This window comes from Copadichromis virginalis, linkage group LG10, assembly GCF_057382275.1.
Source record: "Copadichromis virginalis isolate Kocher_CV1m ecotype Utaka linkage group LG10, C_Virginalis_male_GT1.1, whole genome shotgun sequence".
NCBI classification, from domain to species: Eukaryota; Metazoa; Chordata; class Actinopteri; order Cichliformes; family Cichlidae; genus Copadichromis; species Copadichromis virginalis.
The window spans coordinates 29,587,796-29,609,598 of NC_140627.1; the positions used below are offsets into that span (position 1 = coordinate 29,587,796).

General features: G+C 40.7%; 1 protein-coding gene and 1 long non-coding RNA gene across 3 annotated transcripts in view; one reads left to right on the plus strand and one right to left on the minus strand.

Annotated features, from left to right (window-relative positions):
• Window positions 1–21,803, minus strand: part of tmem132e (transmembrane protein 132E) — a 449,450-nt gene that overhangs the window by 38,080 nt on the left and 389,567 nt on the right. For both annotated transcript variants that reach the window (XM_085470994.1, XM_085470993.1), the window contains exons 5-6: window positions 12,196–12,339; window positions 267–472 (exon numbers count right to left, since the gene is read on the minus strand). In XM_085470994.1, coding sequence (XP_085327120.1) covers window positions 267–472; window positions 12,196–12,339 — 350 coding nt within the window. The remainder of the gene's footprint in view (window positions 1–266; window positions 473–12,195; window positions 12,340–21,803) is intronic.
• LOC146700762 (uncharacterized) lies at window positions 10,618–11,916 on the plus strand. Its single transcript, XR_014922681.1, has 2 exons — window positions 10,618–10,935; window positions 11,478–11,916. It is a non-coding gene; the product is annotated as an uncharacterized LOC146700762 (long non-coding RNA).

Genomic DNA, 21,803 nt, shown 5'->3' on the forward strand with positions numbered 1-21,803 from the left:
ATGGATGAATATGTTCTTTTGACCTACCAATTATAAAAGGATGGATTTGTGTGAATAGTGGGAACACTGTAAAATTGCTATAATGACACAACACAGCAAAATATAAACACACAGATACGTTCTAAACAACCAAAACATGTGTGAGCAACAATATAGAGCGTACAAAGAAACTATTCCTATCTATTGAATACTGTGATGTTATCGTAGAGAACTGTGATGTCTCCAACATTGCATGTTATCTGTTTTAGGGTGGACTTGAGGCTCACCTGCGGTCGGGCAGAATGGGGACCCTCCAGCCTTTGATGAAGCTCAGATTGTTGTCAGAAAGTTCAACCTGCAGGGGAAGTTTGGGAACCCAGACGGTCAGCTCCAGCGGCGCGCTCAGGTGCTCATAGCTGAAGATGACCCTGGCATTCATGGAGCCCCGTGTCTCCTTCCCATTGACGAACACGTAGTCACAATTCATGGACACCTGGGACAGATCACGGTCAGAAGTCAGAGACTATCTATATGTTAATGGTCACGTCGGTGGCAGAGAGTCTAAGCGATGTGTGATGATAAACAGCTCGGTATGGATGAAGGTGTCACTACCACAATTCATGCTTGAGCATTTCAAGGTTGATGCCTCCAGCAGAGCAAATACACAGCTGTGCATTTGACTGTGATGTGAAAGTTCATCTCACATCTTTGCTTTCATTTTTCTCAAACTGTTTTGTCCAAGCAAAATGACAAGAAAAACAGGTTTGACTTGCGGTATTAACACAGTTTTAACTTTGAGGATTTGATTTAAAGATACCTTTCACTGCTTATAACCTTTAACCTTATACCATGAGTAGATAAAACTGTTTCAGGAGATCTTTGGAGGAAATGACAGGCTTAACAGTCAATTTCCAGATGATGGATTTTCAGGATTATCCAGGAACTGCCTTATATTAAAGAAATAGTTCTAATGAAAACTCTTTAGTGAGTCTGTGGATTATGAATATCGCAATAAAACCCCCATTTCTCACAAGATATGTGACGACTGACATTTTTAAACATGATATTTTAATGCTTTAACTCTATTGCATATAGATATCACAAAATCCTCACTGACTAGACGGTGTTGGGGTTACAAAAGAAACGGTTTTGTCACAGTGCACAGAACAGTGTTTCTATTCAGAGGCTCCAGAGTTTGCAAATCTTCACCCCATCTAACCAGGCATCAGCAGATTTTGCCATGCTTGTGCTGTGTTCACACTACTTGGGCAAAAGGTGACGGGTTATGAAGCTTTTTCCAGTGGAAACCTGCTATGTGAAGCAACAACCTGACACTTGTCGCTGTGTGATGCTCGAAAAGCTTTTTTCATTGCTGCAATAATGGGGTGAAGCATCAACCATCACATGCTTCAGTGTTCTCACATATAACACACATAAAGAGCCCAGGGATGGTTGGAGAGGGTAGTTGCGTCAGCGTAGGTGGCCGTGCTCGGCTTACTCTTTTTTGTATGTTTTTACAAGCAGTGTGAATATAGCACGAGGCAGAAGTATGAAACCAATCAATCAAAATCAGCGGTAACTTTAGCGCGACGTTTACATTTTCGGATTTTCGGTGTCTGAAGCTTTTTAAGTATCCATTCGTTTGTCTTAGTTCTACTGGCCGAGAATCTTGTTAAAATAAACTACAGGAACACTAAAAAACTGCAACTGTGTAACAGCCATGCAGCTTCTAATGAACTTTTTAAAATATATCGGGATGTATAAACAATGACCAGAATGTTTAAAATGTTGGTACGCAGCAGACCAGACGAGAGCTTCTTAGATTACATCAGACTGAAGCTCTGCAGTTTCCGATCCTGACGGCACATTGCTGTGGACAAGTGTTGTAAACAAAATGCTTTTCTCTAATCTAATTTGCATCTTTCATGCAGTCATATTAGTGCTTCTAAGTAACCCAGCGCTAAGCGCGCTCAGTGCAAATCGTGCATTCGAGCCACGTCCCAACCCCGCCACCTCTCTTGCCCATTCCCATCGTAATGATCTATGAACAATTATACAGACACACAATATGCCAAGAAAAGCTTTTAGGCAAGCACATTATTTATATAATAAGAGTGCTGACAGCAATGTGATATTTTACATGAACTTTAGTTCATAACACCTTTGGGCACATAGATAAATATATTCACACATTTCAGCTTTCACGAGACACTCTTATTATGGGATATCATTTGTGGCGCAGCAATGACACCGAGTATGAATTCAATATGTGGACACTTCTAAATTTAAGTCTTTGCAAATGCCATTTTTAACTTGAAACCATTCTTTAGGTTTTCCGTCCAGTCAAAAATCTCCCGCTCCATTTGAATTATCATAAATACTTGTCCGCTTCGAACACTAAATTATTAACTGCAATGGATCTGGAGGGCTTTGCTTTTGGGCTTCCACTGAAGATTTATCTAGTGTTGGGAGGTAGCTGGCATTGTAATCAGAGGATCTAATCTCCCGCAAATGGAGGTCGGGCTGGCCAGTCTTCTCAGGGCTGGGGATTCATCATAACTGGGAGGAGGTCTGGGTAATATAATTCCCCACATGCAGACAGGCCAGAGATGGAGGAGGGGTGGGTGCTGGAAGGACTTCTTAAGATGACAGTCTTTCCCTCTGGTTCAGTTAATGCAATTTTGCAGGTTCTGACCTTATGGGCTACCACCGAATTCATTTTATTGCCCTGTCTGTTGATGTGTAGCCTTATCTGGATGAACTGAGTTACCGAAAAAAAAAAAGAAAAAGAAAAAAGAAGTAAGTCAACACAATAACCCCGGCCACCTTTGATTAATCACAGCATGGCTTTCTTCGTGTAGCGTTGAGAATATCTGCCTGACACGTATTCCGTTATACCCTCGAGTCACGGACAGACAAACGGCCACACGCGCACACAAACACGCTCGAGCTGCAGCACTGCTTCAGCTCCTGCAGCTATTGCTGCTGATAAACTTGGCTGGCTAATTGCAAGTCAAAAGCTGTTAGCAACTCTGGGTATCAGTGGCCCTGTGGGGGCTTGCTGAGGAGGGCTTTCACACACTGAGCCACCACATGCCGTTACAGCGCTGCTAATGCGCTGTGGCATCTTCCATGGTGCCAGCAGATTGCCTGGGTGGAGACAGATCATCGGGACAAGTGCAAGTGCTGCATTTGGTCGTGCGCTGGTCACGAGAGCGCACACAGAGACCGACTGCGTCAATACAGGCGAAGACACCTACGATCCTTTCATGCTTTTATTCCATAACATTAACTCAATTAATATACCTAACTGTTCCACTATAGGCAGCGGCATCTGCCCTTGGGGTGAGCAATGCTCTAATGCCACTGTAATGTGACAGCTCCCCCGGGGGTCACTAATGTTGCAAAGTCCTCTGTTCACCCACATTCTGCGTTGACAGCAGTTTAAAACATTTGTTTAGGAAATCCATTGTGAAACTTGAGCCATAATTTTGATGCATCTCGGGCATTCAGACATCTAATGTAGATTTACTGCCATTACGGCATCAGCCCATTATTTACATGGGACCCTGTCAAGTGGTACTTTAGCTATTTAGCACTGAACTGCCACAAATTTGGAGGGAGAAGAGAGACACAAAGCAGCAGAGGTCTGCGGTACCAAGACTTTTAAGCCTTGGTGGTTAAAAATCTGAATTCTGCCTCTCTCGTAACGCAGCTCGACTGCATTTTTCACCCCCCCCCCCAGCCTCATAGATACCACAAACATTTTAGCACCCATTTGTAACACAAGCTTCGCATTGAAATGTATTAATGTCCAGCTAAAAGCAACGATAACGTGATCCTCACTGCAGTTATTTGATCTGATTTGTAAAATCTCCTCTGAAGCCACAGAAAATGCTCACAAACATTCACAGTCTGAGGAGCAACGAGTGAAAGAACCTCTGGTGGCCCGGCTGACGAGTGCAGACTGATTAAACCTGATTTTAGTCTGCGATGGTCATGGGTGCTGATTATTAGTGGGTATAACATAAAGACACAAAGATTTGAAAATGTTATTGTGATTGCAGCACCTGCAGCCACACAACTGTGAAGTTGTGAAGCCCCCATGCATGCGTTTATTTTATAAATGTATTTTACTTGTTAAAATATATTAGTTGTATTTGTAGCACGCACAGCTAGCTAGCTGCAGAATGGGTCGTACCAAATGCAGGTCTCTCATGGGGGGTAGATTAGTTAAATAATTTATCTTAAATGTTGTATATTTTCTTTGACTTGCAAGTTACCTATTTGCTTAGTCTTGTGTTGATTATTATTAATTTGACGTGACTATTAAACTAAGTGTTGGTTGTGCTTCTTTGCTGTTAGATGACTTGTTCGTATTTGCATTCCCCTGTTCTGATCAGCCAATTATTAAAGTCGCCTCCTTTTCTTGTGTTAAATCAGTTTTATTTTGTTTAACAGTTGGTTCAGAGCTATCTTAAGTTATTAATCGGGCATTTCTTTCTTAAACCTCCTGTATTGTTAGTTCATTTTGTATATTTTTGCATTTTTGGGTAAATAAAACTCACCCCCACCCCTAATTAGCTCAGTATTGAACATGGCATTAGTGAGAGCAACAACATGTAATTATGTTTAAAAAATAGCAACAGTATCAACATCAATCTTAAACTTTTTTATGTTTACTCATTATGACAAAGGGGGTGAGAACACCTTTTGTCCAGAGTTAAAACCTTGATATTTTCAGTGAACATTTTTGTTTTGATTTAGCCATATCTCATATGTATTCTGTAGTAGGCAAACATGTACCATCCCAGGTTTATTTACGTTTTGCACTTTTACAGACTATGTAATGTAACATCTTGGTTTAAGTCAATTCTGACAAGTTTGTTAAGTTAACATGTTCTTTATTTAAAATGTTAATTTGTCTAGCTTGAACTCACCTTACCTACCTGTGTTCCAGGATCAAAAGGAGGAAATGTAGCTTCACTTCCTGTATTTATAGTTTCCTGGTTAGTCTGAGGTCACAGGAAGAGACCAGGTGAAGAAGGGGGAGAATCCTTGTAATTTAATAAAGTTGATTTTAGAGTGTGTTTATGTAGAAATTGATTTATTGTTGTAATATGTATCGATTACACTGTAGATTTTTATTGCTAGGGAAGAGTAGCAGTATACGTTTGAGTAGGGAAATGTTTGCCTTACCTATGTAATGGAGTAGTACAGGGGTGAGATTGTTTGGTTAAGTGGACTATTTAAGCTGATGAACGCAGGTGTTCGAGGAGGAAGGATCAGGTCAGTGTAGCTGTGTGCATGTGACCTTAATTTCCGTTGATTTAAGTTCAGTTATGTTTATTTGAACTGATTAATAATGGAGTTGAGTTTCTTATTTATTTTTGTAAATATTGCTTGGTCACAAAAATGATGAATAAATCACTCGCTACACTGGACAGCATCTGTCTCCTGCCCTTCTTTAGCTGCTTAGGTCAAGTCCTATCACACTCATTATTTGATGGATGGACAGATCAACAGATATTTTGGTTTTAGAAAGGTTGCAGTCCCCCCTCGACTTTTATGTTGGTGGTGCTCAAAAGATGCAAGCTTCAATTAAACCACGCAACTTCTGATTTGATTGAAGTTTATCAGACAAAGACACACATAGCAAAGAATGAGTTGCTCTGGTTGGGAAATGTTGCCGTCCTGAAGACCTTCACACATTTCTCCTGTGTGGATTGCATTTTCAAAAAGAAACCCCAATCACGCCAGATTTTATTTTGAAATTTAAATGTTCACTAAATGACTCCACAGGACTTTCTGCCAAATTGAGGTTCCGTTTAGGAATAATGCATGTATTAAATTAGCACCGAAATCAAATTTGACATATGGCTAGGATTACTGGAATTGTGTCTTGTAGCTGCAATGAAGTTTGTCTCTGTGTGATGAATGTTTCCTGGCTTCAAGAGCAGTGCAAACAATGAGTTCATTTAGCTCTGTTAGCTAAATGAGCCAGTCCCCATTATCCTGTTGTTGGCAGGATTGATGGTGTTGAGTGTGAAGATGATCTGTTGTTCTGGAAACTTTGGGGCCTTTTGTTTGGATGTAATAAAATATCCACATTCTTTTTTTTAATATATTTTTCATAATGCAAGAAGTAATGAGTAAACATGGACTTCTTAATATAGAAGAACTCAACTCTAGTCATCCAAGTAGTTTGGTTTTATTTGCGGAGGTTTTGAGGCAGAATACATCACAGGAATTTTTGCCTGCATATCAAATCAGACGAGTCTTCACTTCAGCCTCGCAACACTGAAAAGTTACTTTCATCTGAATTGTACAGTGTAGGCAGAACTTTTAAAATGCACCCTGCATATCTTAAAAAAAAAAAAAAAAAAAAAAAAAAAAATATTGTTTCCAAAAACCTTGTGCTCCTGCCATGAATTGTAAGACATTTAAATCCAGAGCAATTCATAATCTGCCAGTCTGTCTCCACTTTACTGTTTTTAAGCCTTCCAACAGAGGATGGAACCTGACTGCAGGCATTTGGTTCTACTCAGCCATAAGAGCATTAGTGAGGTCGACCTGCGGTCAGCAAACTTGCTCACAGCCAGCGTTCAGTTCCCAGAGGTCTCGCTTGGGGTGGAGGTCACGGCTCTGTGCAGGTCGGTCAGTTTTAGCCACATTAAACTTGGACAAGCATTATATTACTGACCTGAATTTGTACACAGGTACATCATCACATAGATAATTCCCCAAGTGGAAAGCACTTTTTTTTTGGTGAAAAATATCATTACAGGATGAGCCTTAATGAGCGCTAAGAAGCTCAACCAAAAACAAGGACCACAACATCTCCTTAAGAGCCAAATCCCACCAAGTTGTTAAAACAAACTCCAACCTGAGCTGCAAGGATGTTCACGCGCACAGCAGAAAGGGCAAGCAGTGATTTCTGATTTTATAAGCCTTTTTCTTGTCCTTTGGAAGCTAAATTTGTACTAAAGGTAAGTACATCAGACTAATATGGAAGTGAAGCTGGGAGGATGGTACGCTATATAGCGTGAGATATGACGTGTAGGCTCAAGGTCTTATCTGTGGCCTCAGACGGGGAATACGAGTCACAACGGCACAGGAATGGATGGTCGGTGAGTGGCTATCAAATACTCCTCAGACCTCCTAACAGACTCCCTTAACCCCTTTTCCTTTATTTTGTCCCACCTTGTCTCACTAAGGTGCCTGAATAATTACTCCTGCAGCTGCACATGCGCACAAATACAACTGTGCACATGCAGGTTGGCTTATCTGCCACAGGCTCTTGATGCTCGCTGCACCTTAGTTACTGCCAAAGAGTTAAGAAATAAAAGTGTCTGTAAAAAAAAATGACAGCCTCTCACCTATTTTTACCCTCAAGCTGGAAAAAAAACGACAACAGCCTGAGGGGTTGGCAAATATCCAAATGAGCGTTTGCCTGAAAATAAAGGCTCATTCGGAGACATCGTCTCGGAAATAACTTTAGTTTAACTGCTGTTTCAGTTGCAGTCTTAAGTCAGGAGGCTATGGGGGCTGTGACGAACCTTTGGAAAGAACTAGAATGTCTGAAGTAAAAGAAGAAAATGTGATTAGAAAAGATTGGCATTACTTTTGGCACGAGATTAATGTGTGCGGTATTAAAAACAACAACAGCACAATGGAGTGTTGGACCTTTATCAGGCTCAGCGTGAGTCTCTTATTTCTGCTTTCCGCGGCTCGTTTTATTGAACTGTCATGACTCGTGTGTTTCCTGGGCTTGAAGGGCTCGTTTTAAATTAGCCTCGAACGTTCAATGGCAGGATCACTGAAGCAAGCCCACTCAATATCACATGGCCCAGCGCCTTGTCTTTAAAGGATAATGAAAAATGATAAATGACAAGCTGAGGCCAGTCGTCCCCAAGCAACACCTGTTCTTTTCTAGTGACAGTACAATACAAAACAATGCACCGCCACTGGAGCCCCTCCCACCTTTAAGGAACAAGTCGCTACTGGAAAGCCATAAATTAATCCATTCTCCCTCAAGCATCCAAGCCATTAATTGGGACCAATTTATTTACAAGATAGCATGGAACGTGTGAGGTGGCTAACATTAGTTAGTCCGGTATATCAGAGTGAAAATATATTGGACAGATACGGGTCTGTTAAAAAGAACAGATACCGACCAGTCCCAGCTGATGTGATAAAAGCCGGCGTCTGATTCTGCTTCATGGCCTCAGTCTGTAAAATCCGTAATCAAACCTGCCTCACTTGACCTTCAGGAGCTGCTAAAGTGCTGCAAAGGATTTCATTAGTCTGAATGGATATGATAGTTTTACTATTCAATGAACAAAAGACACTTCTGCACAGAATGGATTCTTGAAATAGAAGGAAATTAATGCGGTCATATTTAAAGGGGACCTGTTACGGAGATTTCCAGCTTCGTACTTTTTATTCTTGATTCTACCTGAGCAGCTTCATGTGATTCACGGTTCACAGTAATCCTTTTTTTGGATGTTCATGAGGCTGTTAGAAACAAGCTGTTTTAGCAAACTTTTGGTTGACTGACTGGAGAACATTACTTTGCTGCAACATGGCCTGAAAAGCACTGTCACATAATTACCGTATTTTCCGCACTATAAGGCGCACTTAAAATCCTTATAATCCAGTACACCTTATGTATGAATTCTGGATTTTATGTGGTACACGGCGCTCAAAATTCTGTCAAAAAATGTTTTAGTACGACTTTGGTAAGCTACGAAGCTGAACCGCTTGATGGATTGTCGGAGCATTACAGCTACCGTAGTCAGGAGCTTTGCGAAGTAATCTGGGTCCAAAACTCCGTCCGCTTCAGATCCCAGAGTCAAACGAACACTGCGACATCACTGAGAGTTAAAAACTATCTAAATTCTTGCATCTTTAATAAAATGATCAGTGTTGCTGCTTTACCAGGCATAACAATTATGTTTAACACTCAGACATCCATGAAAACAGAATTCATTAAATTTAACAAAGTTAGAAGTTAGCAGGAAGTTAGCTTGCTAGCTTCCACCTAAACATGATATAGCATGTTCTGACTGAGAGATTTATGAAAAAATTTAAATGTACAGCTCTGCTATCACTTCCAACTTAAACGAAGACAGAAAACTAAACAGCAGTGACTTTTGTAGGGTTACTGAATTTGGGCTAGCTGGTATATAATGATGTGCTACATGATCGCTAGCAACACAGCTATGTTAGCATAACATAAACAGTGAAGCTGGAGGATGAACGCTAATGCTTGTTTCGCATAATGGGCGTTATAATTCGGTGTGCCTTATGTATGAAAACAGACCCGTTCATCAACAGTGTGCCTTATAATCCGGTGCATCTTATGGTCCGAAAAATACGGTGGCAGATAACTACATCAACCTCATATTGCATCTCAACACACCAACAGGAAATAACTTTCCTTTGAGGAAAGAAAAGATGAGCTTTCGGGTTAACGTGTGATCACAAAGCCATTAAAAAAAAAAAAATGCAGAAGATTATTACACATGTACTGTATATATATGTGTACACACACACACAGTACCACAGAACAATAATCCAGACAGTTAAAGCTTATTACACTGCGACCTGCTGCTCACTGATGGCTGTTTCCCTCCAAGTCTAGTGTATTTACACGAGGCTGTAACTGCTTTCTAATCGTCACACAACCTTTAAATAAGGTGCAGCCGTAGGTGAAGCAGTTGAAATATCTCTGCGCTGCTATTTGTGTATTACATGTTTGTATTGATGAGAAACCTTACTTGGCAGGGACACACGAGGACATGGCTCACAGTGAAAACTAAAACTAAGGCAAACGATTTTATTTTAATTAAAAATGTTAGTTTGTTTTCCCTTTTTACATAAATAGTTTTTTATACACACGGATGGACAAAAGACTTTCCGAATGGGGTTGATTGTATTTGATTCATCTCATTTGTCCCTCATAACATGAGACTTTTGTGCCCTCGGGGACTGCTTTATTGCGTACTGAGATATTTTTGAGTTAGCACATTCAGTCCTCTCTAATCTTTCTTTCCCTTTTCTTCTAAATTCACACAACCTCTTTGTTGGTTTCATTTATTAAAACTACATTCATAATTATTAGTACAACTTCATTAAAAGTTGCATATGGGACCACATCCAAGCTGAACTGTTTGCACCGTTGTGTATCTGCGTGGAAAAAAAACCACATTATTTACTTCCACGAAGGTCACATCTCCCCTTGCACCATCACTTTGATCAACGGTGCAAAACGGCACCGCAACACTTCACTGCTCTGCCTATACAATTATGCAATCTGCCTATAGAGCAATCTATTACGACTGTAACTGAGTGGAGAAAATAACAACTGTGTAATCAAAGCCTCTAATGTGCTCTGCAAGTTGCTGTGATCCCAATTTAATTTATTTAATCAACAAACGAGACTTGATATTGCACTCGCAGCTTGGATTCCCGCGTGAGATTGTTCTGCATCCCGGGACGTTGTTTATTATTTTCCTTTAGTCATCACATTTAAGAGAACAAGAAGAGATGATGGGCTTTGTACTTCAGCACATCAGATAAGCCGATCTCAATGAATGAAGTGTTTCCCACACATGCTGTATGTAGCCCAGCTAGAAAAAAAGAGCAGTGGAAAGTAGTTTTTTTTTCATGTATAATGTAAAGAATTTAGTCATTTCTTTTTTCTTTTATGTTTAAAGGAAGATGTGGACCAATAAGATTATCTGTTGTCATTTAACTTGGCCAATCAGCAATGAGCTCCCAGTGACCCTTGCTGTTGACCTTGATCACATGATTTCCTGTGTTGCCATTTCGTTCCTGTTCATATAATGCCATGTGCCAGAGAAACTAATGTTCCCGAAGTCGAATCGCTAGGAGTTAAAAGCAAGTCTGCTGCAGTTGTTTTTGGTTGTTCAGAGTTTCACCCTGTCAACGGTGCGTACGAAAAGTGGGGAAAACCTAATTTGTTAAGGATAAAAAGGGCAGACTTAACGGGACGGCGAGTCCGCTAGCCGCTAAGCTAACTGCTAGCGCTCACGCTAGCAGAATTTGACTGTGTGTGAAATGGCTAGTGACTGCAATCATATTACGTTTAAGAAAAAAAACAAAAGAAATGGTGCTAATCAGTTTTATGTTTAACAAGTTGTACGCCGATTCTCAGATTTTCAGTTGTGTTCTTTGAGTTGGTTATAATGCACAAGTCTGGTGAGCTACTGTGAGTTGCTGACTGCAGCTACAGTGTTAACTATAGAAGCTGTGTTTTTTTTGAGAACATTGTCAGCCGTCAGGTTGATAAAATTATAGCTCATCTAAGAGGATATGATGCTGCAGTGATATAATTTTGTTGTACAACAGAGCTAGCTGAATTAAGATATAGAGTTACACTAATACTTATTGTTCATTTTTGAATGTTTTAAGTAAGTGTGGCTGTTTCACAACAGTGAATGTGACTATATGGACCTGTGACCTGTTTATAGGTCAGGTTTTTTTTTGTTATCTGGTAAAAGGATGACTCGACAGACGGACCCAGTCTGAAGCAAGCCCCATCGAGGAGCAGTGATTCCACAGTTCCAGTTAACTGGATGGCGAGCCAACCCGAAATTGAAAAGGATTTGCCAAGGTTTTATTGAAGCCAAAGTTTCGTTCCCATTGAAGCTTCAGATACCTGCAGGACTACGAACTTTCTTCCTTCATCGGAGTGTGGTAGGACAAACATTAAACAAACTGAACGGGCCCCAACGATCCATCAGTTATCAGACATTATCCACTCATATAATTGACTCAGAGAAAGCTGTATGCGCGCACTTTTATTTAGTTTGTTATTTTGGGGGAAATATTTTGTATTTTATTTTATTGTTTTTTTCATTACATTGTTGCAGCTGCTGTGTGTCAAATATAACAAATTTGTGAACAGTATATTGTGGTGTGGTCTCTTCTTATTGGTGTTTATACCTTGGGCTCCTGCCGATCCTAGATCTTCTGATACTGGCTAGTGGGAGTTCGGTCATTCTTAATAATAATTCACAAGTTGGGTTACATGTAGGTGTGGCGATACCATACAAAGAACACAATGAATAAACTAAGAATCAAATCAATACTTCCTACTGAGCAGCCGAAAATGAAGCTTCCTCGTGATGTTGCGACTGCAGTGACATGGAAGCATCTTTCGGATAGAGGAGATCACTTTTAACCTACCTTAACAATGTCTTCATTTGAGGACTTGCACTGCACGAAAGCCGAGACGTCAGTGACTGCCCCGTTCATCTCAATCGAGACCATTTTGACAGGAATGGCCACAGTGCGTCCGGTCAGAATGGCCGTGTTGATAATCTCGGTGTCCTACGGAGACAAAAAATAGACATGGCATTCACGAAACAGTGAGAGGCAGAGAGTGATTTTCCTTGATATTTCATCAGTATTACTCATGTCCACATTTAAAGCCATTACCATCAGGGCTCCTGTGCCTACTAGGTGATACTCTCAGTGGCGGAGCAGAACTCATTACTCTATACTGAGACGTCTTTCATTGGATTTCATCAACTGACATTTTTATTTCTGCGCACTTTTCTTCCAAATGGGGATGAAATGGACAGAAAAGTAATAACCACCTCTTTCCCCCCCAATTCTGTAGAACCTCGAGTAAAAAATTCAGACAAACAAGACATTTACTGTACTGATGCACTGTGACGGACCTAACCTTTATGCAATTCTAGCTGGAACACACAAGTCTAAGGCACACTTGGATGCGTCACTGAAATCCTAATTACTCTGGAAAAAGTGAGAGAAAGTGCTGCTGTCAGTGTGAGATTTCAGAGCAATGTGTTAAAATAGCTTTTAATGGGAGGACGTATGACAGAAAAGCTCATTTATTCAGGCCTAATGCATCCATTTTTGTTCATTCATTGTCCATTCAACAGGCTACATGATTATTCTAGTTTGAATCAACAGCCATGCGGGTAAAGGAGAGAAAGTATAGGGTAATTAGAATTTGAATCAGCATAGGGCGCGAAGGGCAATGTCTCAGTTGCCCATATTATCAAAAATCTGTCAACCGTAGTCGAACTGCTGGGATGGTGTTTGATTTGATCATAAACAACAAATAATAATAATAATAATAATAATACATTTTATTTAAATAGCGCCTTTCAAAGCACCCAAGGACACTGTACAACAGATAAAAACTGGAAATATACACAATGGTAAAAATAGAAGATAAAAGTTAAAACATACAGAAATTTAAGAATAGGCAATTTTAAACAGATGAGTTTTGAGGGTGGACTTAAAAAGAGAGAATGAACTAATATTTCTGAGGTCCGGGGGTAGGGAATTCCAAAGTCGAGGGGCAGAGCAGCTAAAGGCCCTCCCTCCCATTGTGATCAGACGAGCAGAGGGAACAGAGAGAGAAAGAGAAGATGAAGATCTGAGGCAGCGGGATGGGAGCTTCATCTGTAGGCAATACACAAAGACTACCTGAAAAAATAGGAAAATGATACAGATACAGCTGCAAATCTGTGCCATGATTCCATAGGTTTTATTCAGCTGCCTCTTCTCTGGTGCACACAGGAAAAATGTAGAAAGCAGAAAGGGAAAGGAGTGGGCGGCTTTATATTAAGGCATTTCTTTCACACACGTTGGACACTCTTATTCAAGTTTAGAAGTGTTGTTGCTAGTTTGCTGTCTAATTAGTTAACGTCTCTCTTGTTTTCATGCAGCCTCAAAAAAATGAACATAAGTGCTAGAGAAAAAAAAAACCCCAAACATCATCCCAGAACATGAGCAGAAATCTTGCTGGAACACGTGAGCACACAAGCAGTTCTTAAATTAATCATAAAATGAATTCATGCCTTAGATAGGCACAACCAGAGATAAAATCAGTCTGCTATCAGACAGAATTGTCAACTCATTACACTCTGACTCGCAGATCTAGACCAAGGCAAACACAAAAGAGGACAGAAGTAAGAATTAAAAGGACGTCATTCCGGTGTGTCTGCTGGCTCATTTTTAATCAAAACCGAAAATGTTTGAAATTAATACAACTCGCGACAGCCTCACTGTCACTTTTTATGGGGCATGATTTTTTTTTGGCTTCTTTTACATTAGTAAGGACATTTCCACTTTAAATCAGAGCAGAAACAGTACAAATCTGTGCATAAAAATATACCCGATAACTTTCATTTCCTGAGACCAGAGCCCCCTGCATAATACCAGCCCGCTCAAAAATAGTGGAAATGGGCGTTAATTTGCATTTACTGTTAACAAACTCCATCCATCCATCCATCTTCATCCGCTTTATCCGGGGCCGGGTCGCGGGGGCAGCAGCCTAAGCAACAAACTAAGTTAACAAACTCATCTTTAGAATTTGTGCTTCATTTGGATGAGAGCTTGACTAGTATTCACAGCGTCCTTATTTGGGTTTCAGACTAACAAATAAACTTCTGCAGTCTTGACTATTGACAGCTAAGACTGCAAAAGAGCAAGGTACTTTAGTCTCTACGAAATAGGATTTGCAAGCGCATATATATATAGTATCATTTCTTTAACAGTGAGCGTTTCCATCAAAGTTCAATCATGAATCATTGATGTAGCAAAAAAAGAACAAGTACAGAACTTTCAAGAACTTTCTTGACTAGAGTTAGAAAACAGTAACTTCACTGAGTGCTACCTGATAGAAAACCCTTTTGCTTTTTGCCAATTTTATTAACCAAAAAAGAGAAACTGCCAAACAACCGGCATTGCTCTGAGAGAAACTGCTTTGTTAATGCCAGAGGACAGGGGAGAATGGCCAGCAGCAGTAACTCCAATTACCACTCCTTACAACCAAGGTATGCAGAGGAGCACCTCTGAATGCACAAAATGTCTTAGTCGATGGACTAGAGTAGCAGAAGACCACACTGTGTACAACTCCTGTCAGCTAAAACACGAAACTGAGGCTACATTTACATCACCTCACCAAACTTGGACAATATAAGATTATCTTGGAGCACTTTGAGCCCCTGATGTTCAGGTTAAATAAGCATCATACACCACAGCCTACCCAAATTTGCTGCAGACCAAGTTCATCCCTTTATACCTACAGCACACCCAACCCATGTCACATAGCTCAAATCATCTCAAACTGGTTTCTTGAGCACGACAATGAGTTAACACTCTCCACAATCACCACATCCAAGTCCAGAAGAGCATCTCTGGGATTCGGTAGAATGGGAGATTCACATCACGGATGTGCACCAACTGTGTGATGCTGTCATGTCAATATGCACCAAAATCTCTGATCAGGTGAATCTGTGCCATGAAGATTTAAGGCTTTCATTGCTTCCTTTTGGCTTCAAAAGGCAAAAGGGGTCCAATCCAGTACTAGCAACGTGTACCTAATGAAGTAGTTGCATGATATTACACTAGGTATTACTGAAGGTACTAGAGAAGCCTTTTTATGATTCACAGTAACCAAAAATAATGCTTATTTATTTTAAGTTTTTGTACTTTCTGAAACAAAACATGAGTTTCCTTCTCTGTCCGTTTACATCAGTCTTGTTAGTAATTGGCTGCCCTTCAAAAACAGAAGGTTTGAACAGCCAGTGGGTGAGATGTAGCTCACAGAGATAACCATATTAAAGATATGCCTTCACTATAGCATCATAACAGATTCATGAGTGGAGCTTTTATTTCTGTTCTTTTATATTTAAAGAAAAGTCTATTAGGTCCTCTTTGACCTCTATTATAAATCTATATTAGTTTCTTGCTAGTACCTTATTCCTTGTATCTGTATTATCCACATGCATTTATATCCTTTTAAAAGGATCTGAACCATTAGGGGAACAGCATGCTTTTTGGCAGTTGTATTAACCAAAAATATGTTCTCATCCCAGTAAAACCCCATGATTAAACAATCTATTTCAAAGACCTTTTGTTTGGAATAAAAAAAAAATGTGTTCAACAAATTCTAGCATTAGAACTGATTTGTTTTTGTTATTGAAGTTAAGGCATCAGGCATGAAAAGCAGCCTTTTTTTTTTTTATTAGCTTAGAGTGTGGGGCCAATTTATGGGAAGCAAAGCACACCAGACCACCTTGGATAACTGACTGGACTCTAGGGGACAATCCTAATTGAAAGACATCCTCCCTAAGCTCTCCTTGCTGTTCCAGCATCTGGTAAATATTACAAAACACGAGACACTTTACCAGTAAATGTGTGCTGCAATGGGATCTCTAATTATACTTACCTAAATTCAAGAGAGAACAACGATCAGTCATCAGTTTGCTCGGCTATTGTTTCACTTATTTATCAAGTTCTTCAGGAAGCAGTGAAACCGTTTTTTAAATACACCATGGCAAACATTAAAAATGCTGTTGTCATCTTACTGAACACAAGTGGATTAGTTTTGTGACTTTAAAAGCACAAAACTACAATTCAAACTGGCGCACCCGACATCATTAGGCCCAGGTAAAAAAATATCAACTGGGCTAAAGCCTGATTATTTTTTTCATGTCATAGAGGGAGGATATCCAAGTTCAACTTTCCAAGTTCAACTTTATTGTCACTTCAACCATATACAGTTTAAAAATACACAGTGAGGCGAAACAACGTTCCTCCAGGAACCAAGGTGCTACAAGACAAGTTAGTGCAAAAAAAAAAAAAAAAAAAAAAAATATATCTAGTAATAATATTGTGCAAAAGAGCATTTACAGGTTGGTGTGTGCGATGGTTTGGTGGTGTAGGTCAGTGTGTTTGCGCTTTGTGTTGGTTAGTCAGTCCAGTCTCAATGTTTTGAGGTATTTGAGTTAAGCTGAGTGATAATGTTAGTGTGTGTGTATGTGTGTGTGTGCGTGTTTATCAGTCAGTCCTTTTTTGCTGAGGAGACGGATGGCTTGTGGAAAAAAGCTGTTGCACAGTCTGGATGTGTGTGCCCGAATGCTTCGGTACCTTTTTCCAGATGGCAGGAGTGTAAAGAGTGTGTGAGAGGGGTGTGTCCGATCAGCCACAATGCTGGTGGCTTTGCGAATGCAGCGTGTGGTGTAGATGTCCTCCATAGAGGGTAGAGAGACCCCGATGATCTTCTCTGCTGTTCCCACTATCCGCTGTAGGGTCTTGCGGTCTGATATGGCACAGCTCCCAAACCAGACAGTGATGCAGCCGCTCAGGATGCTCTCAATAGTTCCTCTATAGAAGGTGGTCAGGATCGGTGGTGGAAGCCGGGCCTTTCTCAGTCTTCTCAGAAAGAAGAGACGCTGTTGGGCTTTCTTGTGCAGGGAGCTGGTGTTGAGGGACCAGCCGAGGTCCTTCTCCAGGTGTACGCCCAGGAATTTGGTGCTGTCAACGATCTCCACAGAGGAGCCGTTGATGCTCAGCGGTGAGTGGTCGCCTCGTGTCCTCCTAAAGTCAACAACCATCTCTTTTGTCTTGTCAACATTCAGAGACAGGTTGTTGTCCTTACACCAGTCCGTTAGTCTCTGCACTTCCTCTCTGTACGCTGACTCGTCGTTCTTGCTAATGAGACCCACCACGGTCGTGTCATCAGCGAATTTAATGATGTGATTTGAACTGTGTGTTGCTACACAGTCATGAGTCAGCAGTGTGAACAGCAGAGGACTGAGCACACAGCCTTGTGGGGCCCCAGTGCTCAGTGTGGTGGTGCTGGAGGTGCAGTTCCCGATCCGTACTGACTGAGGCCTTCCGGTCAGAAAGTCCAGGATCCAGTTGCAGAGGGAGGTGTTCAGGCCTAACAGGCTCAGCTTTCCGATCAGTTGTTGGGGGATGATTGTGTTAAATGCTGAGCTGAAATCTATGTACAGCATTCGGACGTGTGAGTCCTTCTTGTCCAAGTGTGTCAGGGCAAGATGGAGTGCAGTGGAGATGGCGTCGTCCGTTGAGCGGTTATGGCGGTATGCAAATTGCATTGGGTCCAGTGAGGGGGGCAGCAGGGTCTTGATGTGTCTCATGACGAGCCGTTCGAAGCCGTTCGAAGCACTTCATGATGGTGGGTGTAAGTGCGATAGGGGATCTCTAAAAACGTCATCCGAGAACTGTAGCTCTGCCTGTATCAAATCAAGACCACGTGCTGCTTGTGAGGGGCAACCTTACTTTTAAAGTTTGAAATAATATGGCGCCCGGTTATTTCAACGAACTCCTCAACATGTATGACCCCAAAAGAGCACCGAGATTGTCTCTTAGCACAACCAAGGTCTCGATTGAAGCGTAGAGGAGAGCGGGCCTTCGCAGTAGCAGCACCCAGACTCTGGAATAATCTGCCAGAGGAGATTCCTACTTCAGAGTCTATTCAGTCTTTTAAATCGCGTCTTAAAACTCACTTTTTTACTTTGGCTTTTAATTCGAGTTCAGTATGAGAACCATCAGGCATGTTTTATTTATTTTTTTTAATTGTTAATTCATTGTCTTCTCATTTATCTGTATTTGTTTCTCTAGTGTTTTTTCTTGTTTTTAACCGATTGTGAAGCACTTTGGTCAACTGTACAAAACAATTTTGAATTGAATTGAACCAACCAGAAGACAGAGCTGGCATCATGCAACTTTGAATCGTGCATATCTATTCCAGTAGAATCCAACAATAAGATTGTCAACTTGGAAATAAGCATAACAGGTCCCCTGTTAGTGAACGTTTCCCAATTTAACCAAATAAATCAAGAAAAATAACCTTTTAAAAAAAAATAAAAAATAAAATTCTGTAATATTTAGTTTTACAATTTTATAACTTTATAAAATGTGTTCTGTTTGAGATGATTGTGTGTTTATGTGTGTGTATGTAATGTCAGTTTCCTCTAAGTTGTGATTACAGACGTTGTACAACCCATTTCTACACATCTTAGTTGCAAATGCCCACAGAGGTCTGGGTTTGTGGAATAATGAGGCGAGTTTACTTTGCGTGTGAGTCCACAAAAAATGCTCAACTATTACCATCTCTAACTGCCTTTGAATAATGTAAGCAAATACTTTTTGCCAGATGTGTGTCTTTATAAATGCACAAGCGTATACATTTGAAAATAACACATGACTTGAAGCTCTAGAGTTTGTGCAACGCAAAACATCATTTTTTATTTAACATCTGGTCGATGCTGTGGCAGAGAGCAGCTAATGGAAGAGGGAATCTGGCATAACTGTTACTCCCTCCTCTGCATCGTCCTGCCAGTTCTCTCTCTTAAAAAAAAGTCATGTGAAAGAGGGCTTTAGTGGTTTGGTGTTAATAGCGGCTCAAAATGTGCAATAAGCCCCGGGGTTGATTTAACCTTACCACCCTGGAATTGTTTCACTTTTGACACTTTAAATTCACCAGTAATTCCTCCCTTTTCCTCCCCCTTCCTCCTCTCATCGGCAGCGGGTGAGCTGTAGTTAGCACACAACCCGGGGACGTCCACCTCTCTGTGAGACGCTCTTCTTCATTCTTCGTCCTCGCCGTTCTCGCTCCTCGTTCGCTGTTCGTGACTCCACTCTAGACATTCATCTCTGTCGCTTTGTGACACAAGAAGCATCATTTTTGTATTTTAGGGACAGAACCGCCTCCCGCCTCTGTATATCCACAGTTTCACAAAGAGCCGATTTGTTCTACAGGCTATAAGTGGGCGTTTGCCACCAGCTGAAAAGTGCTAGTGGATCTGCATCTGTGGCGAAGCTTAAAATGAGTACAGAAAAATGAAGAAGATGAAGAAAGATGTGCAATATCAGAGTCAGATTCTTGTTATATCATTAGAGTTGTTTGTACTGTACTCTTAACATAATTAGTTTCCGCTCTAAATATTTTAGTACCTTGACCTGGGCAGCAAAGAGATGCTAATAAAAAAGCCCTTGGGACACATTGGTTGAACTGATAAATATGCAGCGGTGTTCATGTTTGTTGCGATAGTTACTCTGCAATCTGGTCATAAAATCATCCTGTTTATACTTTGTTGCTAGACGATGTTCCTGTTAAGGGCTGGAGAAACATGCACCTGCTGCAGGGTCAGATCGGTGCTGAGAATTCAACGTTCATAACCATCACCATCAATCAGTCATAGCCAGCAAATTACTCATGTCCCCCCCAAATAACCACAGCGACTTTGAAAACACAAACAATCACCACTATGTGGAACTAGCGGCAAATAAAAAGTTTCATGAAAACTTGCCTCAACTTCTTTTATGTTGTCCTGTTCCTGAACTTCTGCCAGTGCACTTTTGCACCACTTGCAGTATTCTGCATTATGATGCATGATGGATCTCTTCCATTGTGTCGAAATGGGAGCTATTTAGCCTTAGCATAATTTCAGGGTAAGAAAGCAAAGCTGCAGCAATGGGGCAGGTTGTCCCAAAGCTGAGGTCGTTATCACAGATGTGACGGTTCGACCCTTTAAAGATGAACAAAAAAAAATGCTTCTGCTTTCACTCTTGACCTAATGTGACGGCTTCGGGCTTGGACACTGCAGTCTCTGCTAGTGGCATGTGCTGTTTGGTCTCTGGGTCATAGCAGGAGACCCAACTCTCATCACCGGTAATGATCCTCGACATGAAGGTTGTGTCAGTCTGACACAGAAGTTGATGTTTGCTTTCAGCACAAGTTTGATGTCCATGGTGAAATCACGCAATCAAGTGAGTGGTGAGAACAGGACCCCTACAGAGTTGTCTAAACACGGCTGGAAGAGGAGCTGGAAGCCTCTCTGTGCTGCCTGAGGGGGAGACCTTCAAGGGGAGAGGAGCTAAACTTAAGCTACTTAAGAATCTGCGACGATCAGTTGGACTTCTCCTTTTGCTCTGATAGACCCACCTGTTTTCAGTTTGCATAGTTTCTATCATCGGTTCTGAAAGTGTGTTACATTTCTATCTGGACCAGAAGGATCATCACTCTCACTCTTTGATATGAAGAAAAAAAAGCCTATTTACAAGATACTCTCCTTTTTCAAGGTGACCATATTGGATCCTGACATCTGGAAATAGTAAATGTTGCCTGCTAATAATTGTTTTTTAGGTTTAGGCTAAAACCTAAAAAACAAGCAATCCTTGATAGACTAATTGGAAGCACTCTAAATTCCACTGATGTGAAAACGTTTTAAATTGATCAAGCCTGACTGGTCTCATTGTGCAATTTGTTACAGATCATTTTCTTCATTTTAGTTTGAAAATACAAGCAGGGAAGTATTTTTAGCGATGGCCATGAAATTCCACAACAACTAAAATAATAAAATGACAAGAATGCCTCCTTTTAGCATTTACATGATGGCTGCGCTTAGCGACTGCAACTGAAAGCCATTACAATAAACAATTCGACCAAGCGAGGAGAGAGTAGAGGTGGCAAATTCTTCCATGCAGCCTGGTTTGGATTGCACATTTTACAGGGCAAAGCCATATAGGCAGAAATCTATTTCTGTAATGCAGCGAAACACATCTGGGTGCAAGATGCATGCTAATCCCAAATATCAAGGAGCCCAGAGATATTAAGCGAACCTTATGTTGCAACAGATGTGAAGCACACAAAGTCATAACTGCAGCTCAAGTATATTTAATGGAGCTTTAGATGCAGAACTGTTGTAATTATGCAAATATATAACAGATAACCAAGAGCTGTTATTAGAAGCACAAAGCCTCAGGAGTTGTCAGTGTAGAGCTCCTTCTTATGTCTTAAAATATTTTTAAAAGCATATTTTCTGTATGGTAAGAGAAAACATTAGCTAACGTTGTACTGGTAGAACAGCTTAACGTTTGAAAAAGGGTTGATGGCCTTCGCTCCTATGAATATGCAAACATCCTCAGAAAAAAGCTTTGAGCAATTCTTAGACATTTACTGCTCCACGCAGTCTGCTGTATTATGCGTCATGAACAATACA